The sequence below is a fragment of the Athalia rosae genome, chromosome 4, assembly GCF_917208135.1.
Source record: "Athalia rosae chromosome 4, iyAthRosa1.1, whole genome shotgun sequence".
In the NCBI taxonomy this organism is placed as follows: domain Eukaryota; kingdom Metazoa; phylum Arthropoda; class Insecta; order Hymenoptera; family Athaliidae; genus Athalia; species Athalia rosae.
Window position 1 is genome coordinate 2,449,503 of NC_064029.1, and position 19,737 is coordinate 2,469,239.

Genomic DNA, 19,737 nt, shown 5'->3' on the forward strand with positions numbered 1-19,737 from the left:
TCACATTTACAAATGCCGATTAGAGTTAAACGCACTCGTCAACGAGTAGAGAAAAAAAAAACAAGAAAAATGATTTTTTTCGGTTCTCGTGCACAAGCAGTTGTCGTCAGTTTTCAAAGTCGCTGCACAGAGATCTTTTCGCGTATATTTTTGAAAGGAAATAACGCAAATTACGATTATTTTTTAGATTTACATAGAAAAATCTCTGATATCAAGACTGAAAAGTATTCCTAAATCGGTCACGTTATGTGAACGCATAATTTATTTCGAAGAGAGTACGATGATATTCACCCAAGATGAAGTATTATCATTTTAAATATATGATCTTTGATAAGATCAAGGCTATTATACTGTAAATTTAGTGCGTTGTATTATTTATGCATAGATATGTAGATGTAATATTTTATATTTGTAGAAAATATTTTAGATAGAAGAAAAAACGAAGAATTTATACGAATTTTTCTTGAAAATAAAATATGGATACTTTTCTTAAAAAAGTATCGTCGATTATCATTTCGAATAATATCTCCTATGGTAGAATGAAAATGATTGTTGATGTCAATACATATTAATGAATAGAGATTTACTATATTTCTAAGATATTTATATATAATTTTATGAAATATTTATAAATTTATCCAAGTAGGAATATGCATTTTGCGACGCAGGCGTCGTGTCACGTGTTTAATAACGATTTCAAGGACAAAAATTTGCACAATACACAGGTATACATGCAGATATTATAATTATATACATATAGGTGAAACGTATTATCCCCGTTTTGTTATCTGTCGGTTGGATATTAGCGCAAATACCCATCGCCTATGTTACACGCGCAAGCGTACAATAAATTTTTATGAAAAGAAGATAAAAAAAAATAAAATAAACTGAACCAATAATCAAACGTACGCAAATACTACTCACTTACCTCGACTCCTTGTAAATTTCTTGGCCTCATCACGAAAAAACCTTGCTAAAATCAAAGACTATCATCATTATAAAACTTTTTTTTCAGCACCGTATGAAAAACGATAATACAAAATTAAATCTAACGAGCGGCAATTACAGAAGTTTCATAATAATGAATATATACGTGGAAAACACTTATCAGCAAATGCGAGCGTAGTGTATATTTAACCGGTGATTTCTGCTGAAACTGATTGATATACTATTCAAAACTTTGCCGTTTGTTGATTTTAATGCACTGACATCCAATGGCCAAAATCATTTCTCACCTCAGCAAAATCATTGCAAACAAGACAACGTACGAACCCTCCCTGTCGTCGCCGTTGTATCTAATCTATCTAATCTGGAACATTGAAACAGAGAGCTGGTAAGTGACATGTTCTTGGGTCATTGATCTTAACGCAGCAGCAACATTCGATGGAAACTGTTGAAACGAAAATAAAAAAAAAATACTCCACAACAGAAAACTGTGTCAGATATTGACATGTGTCACCGTTGGTTAGTAAGCATTGTGCGAGTACATCAGCAAAGTTTTACTGATTAGAATGCTAGAATTGATCCGAAAATGAATAAAATCTATGGCGACATAGTTTACTTATTTCGTACAATTTATTTATCCAAAAAATGCACACATCTAAAGTAATATACCTAAATACAATAATACATATATATCCCAATTTATGAACGTGAGACGATGAATCGTATTTTCAACTTTTTTATCACTGTTAATGTTTAGACAAAAAAAAAAGCAAATAATTCTTTCAGTTATAACGACAACGATTAACAGTTGAGTCTTTGCTCTGCTATGTCGCGCATTAGATATATGATTTCATGAGATGACATTTGTAGTGAATAAAAAAGAGCTACAAATCAGACTGACTAAAAAGTTATATCAAATCCATCATTTGTCTACGAAGCCAGTTTCATAACAGATATTTAATGGCGGCAAATAGCGGCCGATTGTATGATCATTTGTACGGAATGTAGTTCATGAAACTGAAAATCTGAATGACTTTTAATACCCTCCAAGAAAAAATTAAAGTTCCTGGGACCTAATTATAACGGAGAACTAACGACGAAAGTGTATATACATTACGATTTTGTATTTGTACGGAACCGCAAGCCTAACTTTACAAAATATTCAATAGTAACTGGAACTAAAGAGGTTTGCTTTCTCGTGTTACTTTCCTAGTGCAATGTTTAACTGAAATGTATTTCATTTATCTCAAAACTAGCAATTCGCTTGTTTTTTGAATAGGATTTATTACCCTTTAGGCCACTTCACTCAGGCAACTGAAGTTACTCTTTCATCAATTAATTCACAAATGTAACTATGCCATATTTTTTTCTGATATACGTTTCTGTGCTGGTTTAATTTAAAGAGTATTTTCTGACATGTGTACTTGGCGTATGTGAAGATAAATAACTTTTTAAATCCTAAGAACAACTTTCAGAGTTCAGCCCCTATGCTACGATGGATTATTTTTTCGAGTATCGTTATTTATGATCAGAAAAATATGTGGCAGCGATCTTACATCGTTGAATAGAGAGTACGAAATGCAGCATAAAAAGTTCAAGCTCCAGAGCTTCTTAATTCTTCAAAAAATCGATTCTCTCGGTTAAGTTTTGTAACTTACCGAGATCCTTGTGTGCTTCCGAGGTCTTTCCGTACATCAAATTGAATTACACGAAATGACGAATAAGATTTAATGGTAATGGACAGGTGAAAAGATGACCACTGAAAGTGATGGCGTTAAATATTAAAATCTCGCGTAAGGAAAAGGTTTTCGCATACGTCGTCCTCTGGAACCTCTTGCTCTGTTTTCGCCGATGCCACCTCTGGTCTGCAGACCACCTCGCGTTGGATTATGCCCTGAGGACATGAGAATTTATACCTCCGATTTACTACCCATGTCAATAATGGCATTAGAATGTAAAAATTGAACCTTACACAGACCTCGACCAGATTGATTTTCCCAAATGATAGGCGTTGGCCGCGTACCCCGTGCCGTTCGGAACGGCGATCTAGTGGAACGGCGTGCCGTAACGCCTCGGGTGCTGGCTGCAGCAGCCAGTGCTTTTTGGGAACGTGTGTTGCTAGACGGAGAGGCCTCTGCCTCCCGACCTTCATCTTCCACCTCATCTGTACCAATTTCAGCACTTCCTGCTTCAGCTTCAACTTCCACTTCTACAATATCATCGTCCCCGGTGCTAGGTCCTGCATCGTCTTGTTTTTCACCTTCTGCATTGCCCCCTTTATAAGTAGAAAGAATCAAACCGTTAAACACGTGAATTCCGGGTTCTCTAAATTCATTCCTCGCTGGTGAAAAATATTAAATGTCAGCAATGTTTCTCACCATCAGCAGGTGTCAATTCGAGGGCTTCGGTGGTGACTTCTACTTGCGCAGCTTCCTGCTCTTCTACCGTGACTACTCGAATGCTAGGAATGACCGCTTCGTCATTTCCGTCACTTGTAGCTGCTCCTGCTGTTGAAACTGTTCCCGATCCAGGGGTCTCTTGTTCTTCGGATTGACCACTGCTTGTCTGTACGATCATGACCATTGATTATTTCACATCAAATACAAGAAGCGTTTCAATCGTTTCCCATAATTATTAAAACTGTTAACATGTTACATCGATTAAAGACTCGATCCAATAATTAGCAATATTTGTTTACCGAAGGCGGTATATCGGCAGCAGCTGGTGAAACTTGAAGTGGAGTTGTGGGTACGCTCCTCCCAGTTCCAGCATCTTCCAGCTGCGTCAAATCCATCCTGGTGTCGTCCATTCCTTCTTGGACTACCTGAGCAACGCCGGATCCCGAAGAGCCAAAAATAGCTCTCGTTGGTCCGGTAGGAGTAGCCATTGTTGGTGTTGCTGTTGCAGTGACGGTTGGAGAAGGTTCTCCAAAAGTAAAACGTCCTTGGGGTACTTGAGGGGAACTGACGGCTTCTCCAAAACCATCGCGACGAGGTACGAATAGCGTTGGGGTACTTGGTACAATGCTATCATCTCCGCCATCCTCATAACCCTGCTGAGGCTGTAATAAGATATTATTTTGACACTGAAACTCGTTATTTCGGGTTATTAGACTAGTCAGATACGCACCAAGAGTAAATGTTGTTGCTGCTGCTGTCTAGGCATGGGAGCGATACCGCGCGAAGACCGTTGTCCAAACGACAAAGTTGGTTCTCCGGTGGGACCGGCACTACTGATGGCTTCTGACTGCTGCTGATGTTGTTGATTGATCGCGGTCGTGGGTTGAACTTGTCGAGGGACCTCGACACCGGTGGAATCGTCCTCCATTATTATTTCAACTTCGTTATTATCCACCTCTCCTTCAGCCTCCACTCCGTAGGGCGACTCTTCTTCCTCTTCCATTTCTTCGTAAGTCTCATTGTCAAATTCTTCCTCTTCTTGTGCCTGGGTTCCACCACCCTCACCTTCGTCGCAATCCACTACTACCACACAGCCTTCTTCTACTTCCTCATCCTGGTCCCGTTGACTCGATGTTGGTACCTAACAAAAATTCGAGTGAGTGAAAAAAATTAGCACACGATAACAGCGCGCGGTACACGCATCAATAATTTTCAAACCTGGTATTCAACGTCCGCACTGGCTGTGGGAGTGGGTGCAACTTCCTGCTGCCGACTTCTCTTAGTTTTTGGACTAGGATTTTGCTCCTGTCTGGTAGCATCGGGGCCTCCTTCGACTACGCCTGATCCGGATGCTGAGGTATCTATACTCCTCGGACGCTTGTGACCGCCGGTGCCTTGCGATGTGCTCACCGACTGTGTGGAGCTACTAGCTACCGTCTGTTGTTGATCGCTCACACTGACTACAACTTGTTGTTGCAACTGTTGTTGTTGTTGCGGTTGTTGTTCTACCCTTGGACTGACTAAGGCCACCGTCTGCTGTTGCTGTTGATTGGGTTGTTGACACTGTTGTTGTTGGATGCTTAAAGTTTCCGCACTTTCCGGCTCTTCTCGCTGAGTAGATTCAGCAGATTCGCTGAGTTGTGGCTGAACGGCGAGTTGTCTCAAATTACTAGCAGTGGTCTGTGACGAACTACTCGTACTGGCCGGTTGGTAGTCCGTGTGGCTGCTAGTCGGCGAGCTAGTCTCTGTTGTGTGAACTGCTTGTTGCTGTTGTTGTTGAGGTGCTACTAAAACTGGAGCTGCCGCAGTTGTAGGTAAGACAGCAGCGGTTCTGGACTGCACAACTACGCTCATAGGACGAATGCTAGCAAGTGGAGTTTCCGAACGTGCTGACATCGGTTTAATGTTAGCGGTTGGTGGCTCCGTTGTAACACTCACACCCCCAGCGCCAGACGACAACTGTCTTTGTAATTGAGTGACTCGTTGGAGCAGAGCCTCTTTTTCGGCGAGAATTTCAGTTTTTTCATGCTCTAGACGTGAAATCCTTCCTTCCATCTGAGATTTTATAGCAGCTAATCTCGCGTCATGTTCAGAACCATCAGGATCTCCGGAATTCGACTCAAGCCTCGTCTTTAGCTCGGTCAACTCCTGTTCGCAAACCTTTTTCGATTCGGTTAATTGCATTATTTTGGTTCGAGCACCCTTCAGCAGCAGTTTTGCATGCTCTTGTTTTTCTACGGTGACCTTCTTCGACGCTTCTGCCTCCTTCTTCAGAACTTCCGTCTCACTCTGCAGAGCCGTTAATTGACGGGATAATTCCTCGACTCTCGAAGTCAACTCTACATTTGCCTGACGTAGTTCTTGCCGACCCTCTTCCCTCAGTTGATTCTCACGGCCCTGTATTACTTCCTCTGATGCACCGGACGTTCCAGCGGTGCGTGATTCGTCCTGTTTCGATTTCTCTTCCTCCAAAGTCTTTGTGAGTTCTTCAAATTGCGTTTTATATTTCTTAGCGATGGTACGGATCTTGAGTTCTTTATTCTTGATATCATTTAGTACAGCCTCCTTGTCAGTGAGTTCCTTTCGCAATACTGTAACTTCCTTCAATTTTGCAGCGGAAGTAACCATTGATTCACTTAGGTCTTGGTTAAGCTTACGGCTTTCTTCCAAAGTTTTGGACAATTGCTCGCTCTGAGATTGAAGCTGTTTTTGTTGTTGTATTAGCTGCTCTTCAAGTTTGGACTTTTCTAGTTTCAACGCGTTGAATTCTTCGGCCCTCTTGGCGTGCGTCTCTCGCTCAGAGGTTAGTAGTTTGCTCAAATTTTCTCTCTCAGTTTGTAAACGTCGCCAATCCTCAGGGCTCGCCTTATTAGCTCTTTCGACCAATGCATTTGCTCGTTGACGCCACCGCGTAGCTTCTCCCTTGAGGCCGCTATTTTCCTGTACCAAAGCCTCAGTTTTTGCTGATAATTCGCGGACTTTTTCACGGAGCGGCACTACTTCGTCCGAAAGTGCTGTAACTGTCGTTGTAAGCTCGTTCACCTTAACGAGTAAAGTATCTCGTTCTTCTCTAAGAATTCTATTAGAATCCGTGATGGCGTTCAATGTTTCGACTTTGCGTAGTAGTTCGGAATGTTTCGAAGTCGTTACAATATCTATTTCCGATTCTTCACGCTGTGAGCTAAGTAATGCCTCTGCTTCTTTCAGACGTTTCTCCAAAACCTGTCGTTTTCAATACACGTATGAGTCATCGGCAATGATAAACTTTAGATAAATTCAAAAAACATTTCAGCCAGACTTCTAATCGGAACATATCATCATAGTAAAAATTGAAAACTAAGTAATTTCAAAAAACATGCAACAAAGTGGATCACAGCGAAAACAGAATTAGAAGTAGATCGCGATGAGTAATTACCTCAGCCTGTGATTTGAGTCTCAAATTCTCAGCCCTCAGAACATCGAACTTAGCCACGGCCAAATCCTTTTCCCTTCTAAGATACTTCATCACTCTCAACAGTTGTTCGGCCGATTTAGAATCATCTTCTTGACCGCTGAAGCTGCGGTTCATTGTTTCTAAACTGGTATCTGGACTTATGTGACCGCTGGTGTTCGATTGTTGACTCTGCATGATAGCCGAACGATCACTTAATTCTTGTATCTGATCGTGTAGCAATGCATTTTGTGAATCCAAATCTTTCATTCGGACTTGCAACTCGTGAACTTCGTCGTTTAATCGTTTTTCCCTTTCTTGCCAAGCAGACTTCTCAATTTGTAGTGTATCAATTGCGTTGTCGCGTTCTCGACTCAGATTCGCAATTTTCTCGGCACCGGACCCTGATTCTTCTTTCAGTCGCGCAAGAGCCTGTGACGGACGATAAAAGATAGAAAGACAAGTACAGAGAATTGATTACGAGACATTGTAAAAAAACTGTTTTCAACGGCAACTCCAATATTTACCTGTAAGTCGGTGGAATGAAGAAGCATTTCTCTGGCATATTTTTCTTCAGTTTCTTTAAGAGCATTTGATGCAACCGTAAGCTGGCTTTTAGTTGTTTCAACCTCTTTTCTAAGTTCTTCGAATTCTTCTAATTGCCGTTCGGCAACATTTAATTTTTCTCTCAGTTCCGAGTCGGTCTCCTGACGACCAGACTTTACTCTAGCAACCTCCTCCTGTAAGTCTTGATTTTGTTTTTTGATCGCCGATATGGCCACCTGTGCATTTTTCAATTGTTGTTCAAAATCTTCCTTGTATTTCGTGTGTTCAATCATCAACTCTCGGAGCTGTGTCTCAGAGCTTTCCGCTATGTTACAATATTGCTGACCATGCAGACGAGCTGCTTTTAATTGCTCCGTAAGCGACCTAACTTCCCCTTGACTACTCGAAACTTGTACCTCGAGCTCTTTGAGGCGTTTCAGTGTACTTTCATCTCCTGTGAAAAAAAAATTTAACAGTTGCTTTCCAGTAATAATCGCAGTTTCTGAATAATAAATATGGTTGTACAATGGAAACAATTTTTTTTTTTATCAAAACTGTTTCTACTCACCAGTCATGGGTTTGGCGATTGAATTAGCGTCGGCCTGTCTGAGTTTGGCACTGTATTCTTCGAGTCGCCGAACATCTTCGATATGGACTTGCCGAGCTGCTTCAAGTTCCGCTTTCGTCTTCTCAAGAAGTTCACGTTCTTCCGTAAGACGTTGCTGTGCAGTGGTTGCTTGACGTTCTAAATGACTGGCTAGCTCGCGGAAGCGGTCCTGCTCCTCTTGAAGACGTCTTCGTAAGGCCGCGCACTCACTTGTAGCGTCGTCCAGACGCTGTTCAGCTCTCAATTGTCCCTCGGCTTGAGAACGTTCTAAGCTAGCTTTAATCGCTTCCACATCCGCTCGTAATAAAGCCTGCGTTTGTCTTTCTCTGTGCAAAACTTCTCGCTCCTTGAGCAATCGTCCCTCCGAGTCTCGCAGCAATTGCCTTTCTTGTCTCAGATTTTCCAGTTGAACTTCAGCTCGAGACAGCCGAGCCTGCGCATCCAGAGTTTCGTCTTTCAACATCATGATACTTTGCTCGTGCTTTCCTGTTACGAGAGATAAGAGATAACAGATATTTTATTAATTAGAATGAAATGAAATCACGGAAATGCGTTCGATATATACATACCAATAGTAGTATTATAGTTGCTACATTTTTCCTCCAGAACCTTGATCTGTGTTTTGTATGAGCTTACGTTAGCCTGGAGAAGATGGAATCGCTCATTAGCGGAATCTAGTTGAGCCTTAAGACGACAACACCGCGAAGAACTAGCCCCTGCTTCCTTTCTCAACCTCTCAACTTCTTCTGTCAACATACGTTCATGCGCACTTCTTTCTTTCCTGTAGGTATCATACTCGTCTCGTAATTGCTTCAATTTAGTTTCCAGTTCACTGATTTTTTTCTCTGTTTCTTCTCTCTCTTTCTTTTCTTTTTCCCCTTCATTTTCCTTCTGATCTTCCTCCATCTCCACCTTCTCCTCATCGGTTACAGGTTCCTGGCGGTTATTGCTTGATTGATTGAAGCACTGCTGATACATGTTCTTGTACATATCCCTCTGACGCAATAGATCTTCGAGCATCTTCGACTGTCGGTCCTGGGCAGCCTGCATGTCAGCTAGTTGCTCGATATACCTGGAATTAGGAAAACTTCAGATAAGATAACGCTCAGGTGAAACTTGGTAGCTCATAAGTCGGGCTTTCATGATACATAGGTTAAAGTGCATATAAAATACCGGCCAAGTTTCTCCTTCATTTCCCCAGAATTTATTTCGTCGGTTGCTTTTTCAATCTCTTCTTGTTTTGCTGACAATGTTCTGACGATGGACAAGAGTCTTTGATTATTCTCTTGCAGTTCTTCGATGTCCCTGAAGGTTACCAATTTTTTGCTGATTATTTGTGAAGAAGCAAGATCATCGGATTCCATCATCGACGATGTGAGGGTTGTTGAGCCGCTACGACTTTCTTGAACTTCTTTTAGTAGGAAACACACCTACATCGTATGAAAGAAATAGCAGAGATGAAATTGAAATTTGCACGTAAAGTTGCGTGTAAGAAGACCTGCAACGCTTTTCAATCCGTCAACTTATCTCACCTGTCTACCAAGATCTGCCATTTCTGTTCTTAGCCGCTTGTTCTCACGGGTATGATGATTAGCGATACAGGATGCCTCATCTGTAGCTTCGCGTAGACGATGGTTTTCAGTCACAAGGTCGTCCAGGCGTGTGGTAAGCGTAGTTACATTGGCTACTGCAGCCTCGTAATCCTCACGTTGTTGCTGAAGTAAGGGTGCCTTGTCTTCGAGTTCACGTAAAATTACATTCATCTGTGATTTTAACCGTTCGTTCTCTTCTTTTTCAATTGACAACTCATTGGTGGCGTCGACCAATTGGGTATATATTTGTGTCAAACTCAAATCTTTCCTGAGTAATCGACTGGCTACTGCTGCTGTTGGAGCTAGTTGTTCAACGGCGTTGTCTAATCTTTCTATTAAAATATAGAGAAATCATGATTTACTAAAATTATTTCACAACTGGTTCAACTTTTCTAATCATAGAAAATAAGTTTACCTTGTTTTGCTTCCTTCAATAAATCATTTGCACGATCCAGTTCTTTGGTAAGCTCTTCGATTATCTGTGACTTTTGAGAAACTTCTTCTTCAAGTCGTACTTGTAGATCATTGTGTTGGGTTTCAAGTAAGCCATACTGCTCAGTAGCTTGTTCCAAGAGTGATTGTAGCTCTTTAACAGCAGAGCTAAATTCTTCAGCCTTTGCGTTCACCTCATCTGCCATCCTTTTATAAATTTCGGCTAGTCTTGTTTGGGCATTAACTTCCTCTTGATACGAAGCGTGCATTGAAAGTTCATGATTACGTTGATCTTCTAATTTTTGTGCAATTTCTTCACAGCGTTTGCTGATCAGGGCCTTACTCTCTTGTAACTTTGTAATCTCATCATTAGCTATTCGTAGTTCTTCGTTACGTTGGACGAGTTGAGTTTCTATTAGTAATGATTTTGATGATGACTCAGCACGCAAATTCTGCAATTCGCTGATACGTTTTGCTAGTTCTGCTTCCAAGTTAGCTAACTGTTGAGATAAGAGCACTTGTTCTTTCTCTAGACGCTTTTCTCTGTAAGTTAAATGCACAATTAGAAACCACTTGGTATCAATTGATTTTTTTAATTGCAGTTTAAGAGCTACTTTCAGCAACCGCCAAATGAGAAGTATAAGACAACAAAAAATGTCAACAAACTTGTAATCTAGGGTCATTTCACGGCTGCGGATTTCTTCAGTGTCTGCGAGAGCTTGACATTTGGCTGTGACTGCAGCCTGTAATTGAGCGCTAAGTGTTGTAAGTTCAGTGTGCGCACGTTCAAGCTCTGCATCCCGACGTTCGACCTGCAGCTGTAAGGCATCTCTTTCATCTGTGGCGATATCTCGTTGGTGTCTGAATTCTGCATTTTCTTTTTCATACCTGTAAAAGATTTTTTGCTAATGAAGTTTGGAATTCATGAAATAGTGATAAAACTTGTGGTAAGCGTGATTGTAGAATTATTGTAACACTCGTTGTCCATCAATTTTGGGAAACTACAATGGTGTGTGTATAGAGTTTGAGGTTATCACCTTCTGAGCAATTCTTGTGCTTTTGCTGCCTCCGATCTAGACTCTTCGACTTTGCTTTGAAGTTCGTTTGTGTATTTATTAGCTAGTTCCAATTTTCCTCTACATTCATCCAAATCCAATTTATACTCTTCATTTTCTTTTTGAAGCGTCTCCAATCTTTGCTCTGAAATATAGAGGTACGAATAGAGAACAATGGATAGACACGTTCGAGTGCAGGGACAAGTATCTTGTGCTGTTAGAGATTACACTTTACAGTGAAAATTAATTTTGCGATGTAAAACTAATAGAGAACTCACCCAAATTTTGCTTAGCTGTTTCACAGACAGCTTTTGCCGTAAGAAATTCTTCAAACCGTTCATCGAAATATGATTTCAACTTTTTGCTCACTCCCTCCGGAATCTGCGTTAGCTCTTCTTCGGTTAATATATCGTTTAGCACGTTGTGTGGATTTTCTTGCATCGTTTCCATGATGAAGTCGCAGATATTTAAATAATTTTAATTAATCTGCGCCTTCCTTGAAGGCAGGAGCCACAATTTTCACCGGCGTTTGCACTTTGCAGTTGTTAGTTGATCCTTTCAATAAAATGGAGTCGGTATACCAAGTACTACCAACGTAAAATCGGCGGCAATCATTGCCATTGGCGATGTCATTGCGCACTGAAAATTTTTTCATACGATGAAACGGCGCGAAAACAATTCGCGCTGCTTGAATCGTTTGAATATTGCTAATAAGCTCGCCAATAAGGTAAAAATGAAAGAATACAATTTTTCAAATTGACGCATCCACGGCGCTTATCCCGTTGTTCAGAAATTATAATTTCCCTGTCTGTTGTAGATGAAAGTAACAAAATTTCTTGCAGTCTTGAAAGTGAGCTGGAGCGTTTCTGATTCTATCCTGCAATATTAAAAATGGGTGAAGTCTTGAGGGACTGGTTTCGAGACAGATTGGGAATAATCGTTGATCTGAGCCCGAATGTTTTCGGTAGGATTACGAGAGACGGTACTCTTTTAGCTCAACTTTTACACAGTTACGACATAATCGACAACGCCCAACTAAAAACGATATTCGGCACCGAAGATCCCGCCTTGGCTAGGGTAAATTTGAAACATCTACGGGTTTGGTTGAAATTCATCGGAGTGGACTGTGCAGATGAAACTATAGAAGATATTTCAAATGGTCGGGGCACCACAGCAGCGCGCCTTTTCTACAAGATATTCGTGAGCTTAGAGGGCAAGGATAAGCTCCACTTTATAACTCAACAAAAAGAAAGAGAAAAATACATTCCAAATTCCTCCAAGTTCGACGTGAGTACGGTGTCGGAGATACCGGAAACTCCGCAGCCGTCGAAAAATCCATTAGCCGAACCGCTAATCCGAAATGAAACCATTATCGCTTGGCATCGAGATAAATTTCAAGCATTATTAGAACGTTGTAAGATTGCGAGAAAACAATCCGTATTGGAGCAAGATAAAAGGGAGGCGAAGCAAAAGGAATCGAGTACAAAGGGTAAGATGACTGCGAAAATAAAGCAGGTGGCTAAAAAGGATGACGATATTGCTACGCAAGCTAAAAAGGACTTGCAAGAATTAGGGGAGTTCAGCCGCGAGCACAAGGTCCGTACTCCGGATGAATATTCGTACAGTGAGCTTTGCAGGGAGAAAAAATTAGGCGAAGAAATGAAACCACCAATCGTGGACAAAGAGGCAGCTAAAATGTACGTTAAAAAAATAAAGGAAAGAACCCGGCAGACGGCAGCTACGGTTAATTGCCAAAAACAAATGGGAAAAGAATGGACCAAAAAATTATGGGAGAAGCTGGTGGAAGACCAAGAGATGGAATTCGATTTAAAGATCGCTCAGAAAGTGATCACCTGTCAGTCTCAATACGAAAAACGAATGATGACTAAACTCTGCGAGATTAGGAATCAGAAGCAAAGAATTGCGCAAAATAGGGGCCTTGTAGAAAAACTTATGCAAGAAAGAACGATAACCGAACGAAATATGGAATTGGTAAGAGAACATGAAGTTATCGTTAAAGAAGGCGAGGACATTAGAGCGGAATGCATCAGACTTTGTGAATTGCATAGAAGAATGCACGAGGAGAGAGTTCGACAGGCTAAGAATAAAAATCACCGCATATGCTTAGAAGTTTTGAACGATCTTATAGATATCTCTCTAACGGCAGCTGATTATCGTCGCGAATACAATGAAAATGCAATACCGACAAAAATCTGGAGCGAATGGAAAGCGTTATTTATTAAAAGTCAACCCATTTTTGAGACGACAGAGACTATTGGGGAACAGGTAGTCAGCGAGGATATTATGAGGGCGGAACAAGAACGACAAGGAGTGCTCAACGAATCTGACTTTGAAAATTACCTAAACATTAGAGAGCCGTGGAACGAATTTATGCCAGAGATTGATCTCGAAACTCAAGAAATATTAAGACTCGGTAACATCGTACTAGGCTACATTGTACATAGACTTTTAGAAATTGTTTACCCGCATGATTCGACCCCACAGCCAGTCGGAGTGCCGAAAGTATCCTCAGCTTGTATTCTTCTTGGCGTTTTGGATGAATCTGTTTATCCGACAATTCAAGAGCTACTGAAATATCGTGGTATTAAACTCCTTCGAATGGAAGATGCGATCAATTACTGTCTACTCTGCTACAAGGAGGAAATGAAAGACTTTGTTCATGTCGACTTGAACGCAATCGAAGACAGCCAAAACGAAATCCGACCAAAAAGTGCATCGAATCAGGTGGGTGCTGGGCTTAAAGTGGACGCTGCTAATGGTCAAAAACGAAAAAAGACGTCGGAAAAAACTCCATCAAAAAGCACGACTACGAAATCGCGTGGTGTTGATCAGGAAACGCAGACACCTCGGGCTATTCCGAATGACGACATGGATCCGAATCTTTCGGATCCTGCATTCATCGGAAAATGGGCCCACGAAATTCTGAGTCTGGGGCAGCCAATACCCAACGCGTTGAATACGAAAATCCTTATACAATATCTGAAGAGCTTAACGGATGTGAAGGGGTGGGTTTTGATCGACTACCCCTGCACCTATGAGCAAATGGCACGACTAGAAATGGCTCTGACTGGTACACGAATTTCTCTGAGCAACGAAGACTCCGATGAACTGGATGATTTAAGAGATGGAACAAGCCAGAATTTTTCCGGAGAATTTCTATTCGAGGGTGAAAATTCCGAAGAACTTTCGGTCCTAAGAGAATCTCGCCTAGTTTGCAATCCGGTGAAAAAAGCTGTAGATAAGAATTCCAACTCCTTCATGACTGCCTACGTCAAAGCTATACCCAAACCCAAGAATATGCAGGGTGACGAAACGGACATGTACGAAATATTACCAGAAGACTGTACGGCGATGGATGCTTTCTACGCTGAAAAAGGCCTGGCCTATGCTATCTACTATACATCCCTGAATTTGTTCACGTTGAAAAGATTGTGTAGAGTTGTCATCGGAAATGTGTCGATCCCTCGCATTCCGTCCAGAGAACTTTTCGGCGAAGCTTTGGATTTAATGGATGACAAAAGGGACGAAGATCCACCACCTAGCAAAGCTCCCATCGTCAAACAGTTGATGTCGCGCCCTGAACTAGCCATCGACGAATGGGAAGGTGAAGGTGAATATGAAGGAGAGAATCCGAACAGCCTGGAGAACGTTTTTAGTTTAGTAAATGACGAGCACAGCATCCCTCCAAAGCCTGGAGAAGACGGTTGGGAGTGGATTGCTTTTCCTCAACCCCCGATGCTGGTTGAGACTTTGGCGAAATTGTGGGAAAACATGGAGACGATTTACATAGAAAATATGAAGGAAATCTTTCACATGAAGAGGGTTCATAATTCTACAATTGTGCCGTATCGAAACTATGTTTCCAAGCACATGACTGAATTCATTGCACGTCCTGACTGTAAACAGGATATGTTACACGCCTTTCAGACAAACTATAATGAAATCGAGAGGGACATGCGAGATGACTTGGACGTAAAATGTGAACTACATTGCAGAGTCGCAGATTTCAAAAAAGAACTGTGGGAAATTTGCGACGATAGAAGAGAACAAGCTGAAGAAGAGCGGCAGCGAATTATCCGTCATGATTGGACGGCCGATGAACTGGTCGTCTTAGCTAATCTTTACATTTCGATGATTGAGGCTGAACTATACAGGTGCATCGATACCATGCAACTTATTCAAGATTACTATACCTCGATGCTGCACAGACCGATAATCGAGACCCCCTTACCTAAACACCCTCTCCAAAGATTAGAATTAAATGCGAACACACCAACGGCGTCAGTTTCGAAATTGTCAGATACGAGAGTCAGCAAAATTTCCGCAAGGATAACACCGGCTTCAAAATCTGGAACCAATACAACTGCAAGAGGGCCCCAAGCGGTACCAACGACAGACTGTACTCGTGTCAGAGAACAAATTGCAGATCTGCTTATTTCGGCGAACAGAACCGATGAAACCTTTTCGTGCAAAGAGTTGATTTGTTACGAGGCGATAGGTGCAAATTTGGAGTACGTAAAAACCATAATAGATTCCCTCGCGTCGTCGGTATTTCAAAATTTGAAGAAAGAAGAGGCATCTTTTACTCCCGACGCTAGAGGCCGGAAGCAAATTCCTAAGAAACCATCATTAAACACTACAAATGATCAGATATCGATGGCTAATATTCTGGAGCGAGGATCGGACATATGCGGCGAATGGCGCTCCGCCGCTCGATTCGAAATCACCAGAGTACTCCTGAGACTTACGATTTTGGACAAGGCAGCCTTGTCCGACATGAATCTCCTCTATGAATCCATGGAGCGCTGTTTTTACGACGTATTTCAGGATATCAATGGCCGTTACGAGAGGGAAATCAGAAGCGTTAATGAGATGGCGTCGGTATTTTGCTTTGCAATAGAAGAAGCCGTGCCGATTCAAGAAGAGCTTTTACTGGACGGAGATCGATTCGTTGCGAGGTCTTCGGTACTCATGTATCCAGACGATCCACCACCCGCTCCAGAACCCGTTCGGGAGGAAATAATCCCTTGGCAATTTCGTATGGGACAACTCGGGCGCATCATGGATGTGCTCCGATACGTTGCACCACACGGCAGCCTTCCCGAAAGATATTTCACCTACATCCTTCAGGATATGGTAGTGTGCGGGGACGAGGAAACCGGATCCCCTTACCTTCCGTCGTTATGGTTCAAACTGCGACCCTCCGACATTTCACGTTTTGTTCAGGAGATCTTTAACGGCGCCGAGTACATAGACTGGAGGGAATTCATAATCTATGCAATGGACATACCCGCGCCCACTGAAGAGGAAATACTGGAGGCCAGAGCGCAGTTCTTAGCCATGGATTCAAAAGTTACAGAAACTGTAACTAGGGAAGAGTTTCATTCTGTGAAGTTGTGGTTTCCACACTGCGACGTGAGAGATGATAACTGCAAGAATATGCTCCATGAAGATTATCAGAGAGTTGAAGATGAGATGTATGAAGAGGAAAGAGAATTCGCAGAAATTGTAAAGACTAGCGGATTATTCCTACCTAATCACGCATCGCGTGACTGCGGGTCGATTTTTCCCGGCCAAAAATCCATCTGCGGTAGCACGTACTCTGGGAATTCCTATAATATGACTCCACAGAATACGGTGCGATTCATGCTCGCTAGGGAATTAATGTGCGACTTGTACGCAGTGGGGTGTGAAAATGTTAATTACACCGCTTTCCTTCTGGCGTTCTGCAAGGCGTACGACCCTCGCGAAGGTTTTGGCAAGGCGCTGGCCTTGGCTCTGGGTGAAAGGATTTGCATCTCTGAAACGGAAGGAGAGAAGTATGTTGCAGGATTATTAGATAAACGACATTCAGTTTCTAAAGACAAAGCTGCGATGAATGGTTCCCAGGAAGCTGCCGAGGAGGTGAAATACCGAATGCATAATTATCATCAACTTGATTTCAACGATGGGATTATTTTTCACCTTCCAGAATGTGTTATTGGTGATGAACGAAATTTTGGATCATACCATGAAACTGACGGAAGGCACTGTACCAGAAGTTGATAGCGCGCGTCTGGGCGGTGGTAGCTCTGAATCCATCGGCCTGCATCCCAAACAGAAAATTCGTATCGAATATCTGGACACAGGATCGAATGAAAATTCAAGAACTTCTCACCCTCCCATGCAGCTCTCATCTCCTTATCAATTATCTGGTAGCGAAGAGTCCACCAGAGGCGAATCCAACGAGGAGTTGGTAACGTCAACGATACTGGCCAAAGGATACAGCAAGGAATCTATCGATGCGACCAGCCGGACTACCTCCATTCATTGGATCCCACAGGAGAGTTGTCTGGTACGATGCGGTATCCTGAATTCCCATCCCAACTGATCCAGTGGTTGATGTTATAGCAGCTGAAAATATTCGTGTATCAGTGTAAATAAGTACAAGATTACATTAATTTTGTTCTTTCATTTTTTAGGCAGTACTCGTTGCTAGCCTACCTTGGCACGCACGTCAACCGGTAATAGTGGAGATGACTTCCTGCCTTCGCGAATGCCTGGGAAAGGTGTACGTCGATCTTTATGACGCAGAAATCAGCGTCGACCGGAACCGCGCCCTTTCCCATAGGCTGGTTAATCACGAGTTCGTCACAAATCTACTGAACTCCACCAGCGCATTCACCGCTAAAAATTTCGGTAACATGCTCCAGAACCTGTTGACTGAGAGGTCCGGTCAGGAACAGTCTGCAAACGAAGACTGTTAGAAATGGTGAACAAGTAAATGTAACTGTGCACGACACATGTGCAGACATAGGTATTCTGCAGTCCGCGTTAGCGGTAATGCAGATTAAAGATAAGGGACTATGCGTCTATTTTATCCTAGACGATTTTATTACATTCGCCTTTATGATCTGATAGAAGCAATCAGATCGGATAATAAGCTCATTTATGATGTATATCGTATGTATGTGTAGACTCATTGTTTTATTAAAAATTGCAATACAAAAAATTCTCATTTATTTTAATACAACAATCACATTTTATTCTGGGAATCAAAATTGTTTCTTTTTTTCCTTTTCATTATCTCTTCATAACAATAGTTCAATGTAGAATATAGATATATGTGTGTATATATATATATGTATATGCAATGTCTCATCAAAACGTTACATTATTTTTTTCTCATATAAAAATATCATGCTACTTTAATATAAAATGTTCTTTTCATCGTAGATTATTATTGATTAATATTTAATTCACATAAGTTTCTGCACCTGCGAGATGGGCGGGCACGTCCCTTATTCATCATCATTTTATTTAATTACATAACACAGATATATATATATATACATAATGTAGGATGTACCTAAATATAATTCACTTCAGCCACCTACCTTACCGTAATAATTTGATTAACTCAACACTTATTTGAATGTTGGAATGTTGATTATAATACAATTTTCGGACGCGAGCAAACAGGGCTAAATCTAGTTGGAATGGATAGTTGGTAAATTTAAATTTTGTAATCGGTATCCGTCACCATCCATTCATTATTTACACAATTTTCTAGCATTGTAAAATGAGTTGGAGGAAGCACCAAAGACAATGATTTATCTGCGCTGTTTGATTGGAAATTTTTGAATATCTCAAGACTTTCTGAGAAGTTGGGAGAGGAAATTTCTCAATTACGAACTAAAATGTGTCAATAAAACCCTATGAATGATGATTTCCAAACTTCAAAGACCTCGTCGATTGGTATAATTCTGATATCAAAGCCCTGTTGGCTCAATTCAATACTAAATGAACCACCTATGTAAGTCAACGACGTGATTTTTACGAATACTTAATCAAAGCTAGCGAATCACATGATCGGTTATTAAGTATTGTCCTTAGGACTATCTTGTTTCGTTAGAGAAAATATGCCACAAGACCAAGTTACAGCGATAACGAACAGGCTACTTCACGTAAAAGACAATATATCACTGTAAAAGGTGTTCCAAATGATTTTGTTTTTCTGAAAATTTTCATGCTTTGCATTAATATTTGATACAACATGGAACGTATAGAGATGTCATGATATGTGCTGTAGTAACATGCAGAAAATAATGTCACAGAGTAGGTATATTGAGGGTGGTCCCATTAAATTATATTATTTTTGTTTTTCTCAATTCTTATTTCTTATCTAGTTTTCAATTTCGATTTTAATTCGAAAGCATAATAATTATCGACAAATTTGACGCTGTTGCATATTTTCTTTGTTGCACAACGCGGTACACCATAATCTCAACGACAAATTGACCACCATACAGGTATGTAACAATAGTGTACGTCTGATGTGAAAATAATAAATTTAAAGGCGCTTCTTCTTAAATAATATAACATATTAATATGTGTATATTTTCAACAATCAATTATAGTATATCTAACTAGATATTAAACAACTACGTATAGGAACATCAATGTTGGATCCATTCATATCCAAACAGCTTTGGCATCTGACCACGACAGTGCGATTCGTCATTCGCCATAGCTTCGCAAGAATCTAGGCGCAGGATCGGCGTAGATTAATTATTATTACTGACAATATGGGTGCAATAGAGCGAGTTGCGAATCGCATCGGAGACCAGCACATCACCGTTAGAAACATAGTTTTCTTATTCTCTAAATATATAATGTATTTTTTTCATTCACTGTATCAAAACTATCAACAGAATTGAAAATAATAGTG

The 19,737-nt window shown here is 41.1% G+C and overlaps 3 protein-coding genes across 4 annotated transcripts; 2 read left to right on the forward strand and 1 right to left on the reverse strand.

Annotated features, from left to right (window-relative positions):
• Positions 1-1,553: 1,553 nt before the first annotated feature.
• LOC105690275 (nucleoprotein TPR) lies at positions 1,554-13,089 on the reverse strand. Of its 2 annotated transcripts, none has more exons than XM_048654922.1 (16): positions 11,285-13,089; positions 10,989-11,151; positions 10,618-10,839; positions 9,935-10,494; positions 9,460-9,851; positions 9,101-9,357; positions 8,497-8,999; positions 7,889-8,413; positions 7,302-7,774; positions 6,760-7,206; positions 4,563-6,566; positions 4,075-4,485; positions 3,644-4,006; positions 3,324-3,510; positions 2,918-3,220; positions 1,554-2,839 (listed from the first exon to the last, which is right to left on the reverse strand). In XM_048654922.1, the coding sequence occupies exons 1-16, from the start codon at positions 11,454-11,456 to the stop codon at positions 2,727-2,729; spliced, it is 7,095 nt and encodes a 2,364-aa protein (XP_048510879.1). In that variant the 5' UTR covers positions 11,457-13,089; the 3' UTR covers positions 1,554-2,726. The 2 variants fall into 2 exon arrangements, with proteins under 2 accessions (XP_048510879.1, XP_012263360.2); XM_012407937.3 differs by having other exon boundaries at positions 2,924-3,220; positions 11,285-11,883.
• LOC112694788 lies at positions 11,898-12,619 on the forward strand. Its single transcript, XM_048653739.1, has 2 exons — positions 11,898-12,495; positions 12,564-12,619. Exons 1-2 carry the CDS (start codon positions 11,898-11,900, stop codon positions 12,617-12,619), a joined length of 654 nt encoding a protein of 217 aa, XP_048509696.1.
• Positions 12,653-17,821, forward strand: LOC110117237 (sperm flagellar protein 2-like). Its single transcript, XM_048653740.1, has 3 exons — positions 12,653-16,931; positions 16,999-17,361; positions 17,489-17,821. Exons 1-3 carry the CDS (start codon positions 12,666-12,668, stop codon positions 17,771-17,773), a joined length of 4,914 nt encoding a protein of 1,637 aa, XP_048509697.1. The 5' UTR covers positions 12,653-12,665; the 3' UTR covers positions 17,774-17,821.
• Positions 17,822-19,737: the final 1,916 nt, after the last annotated feature.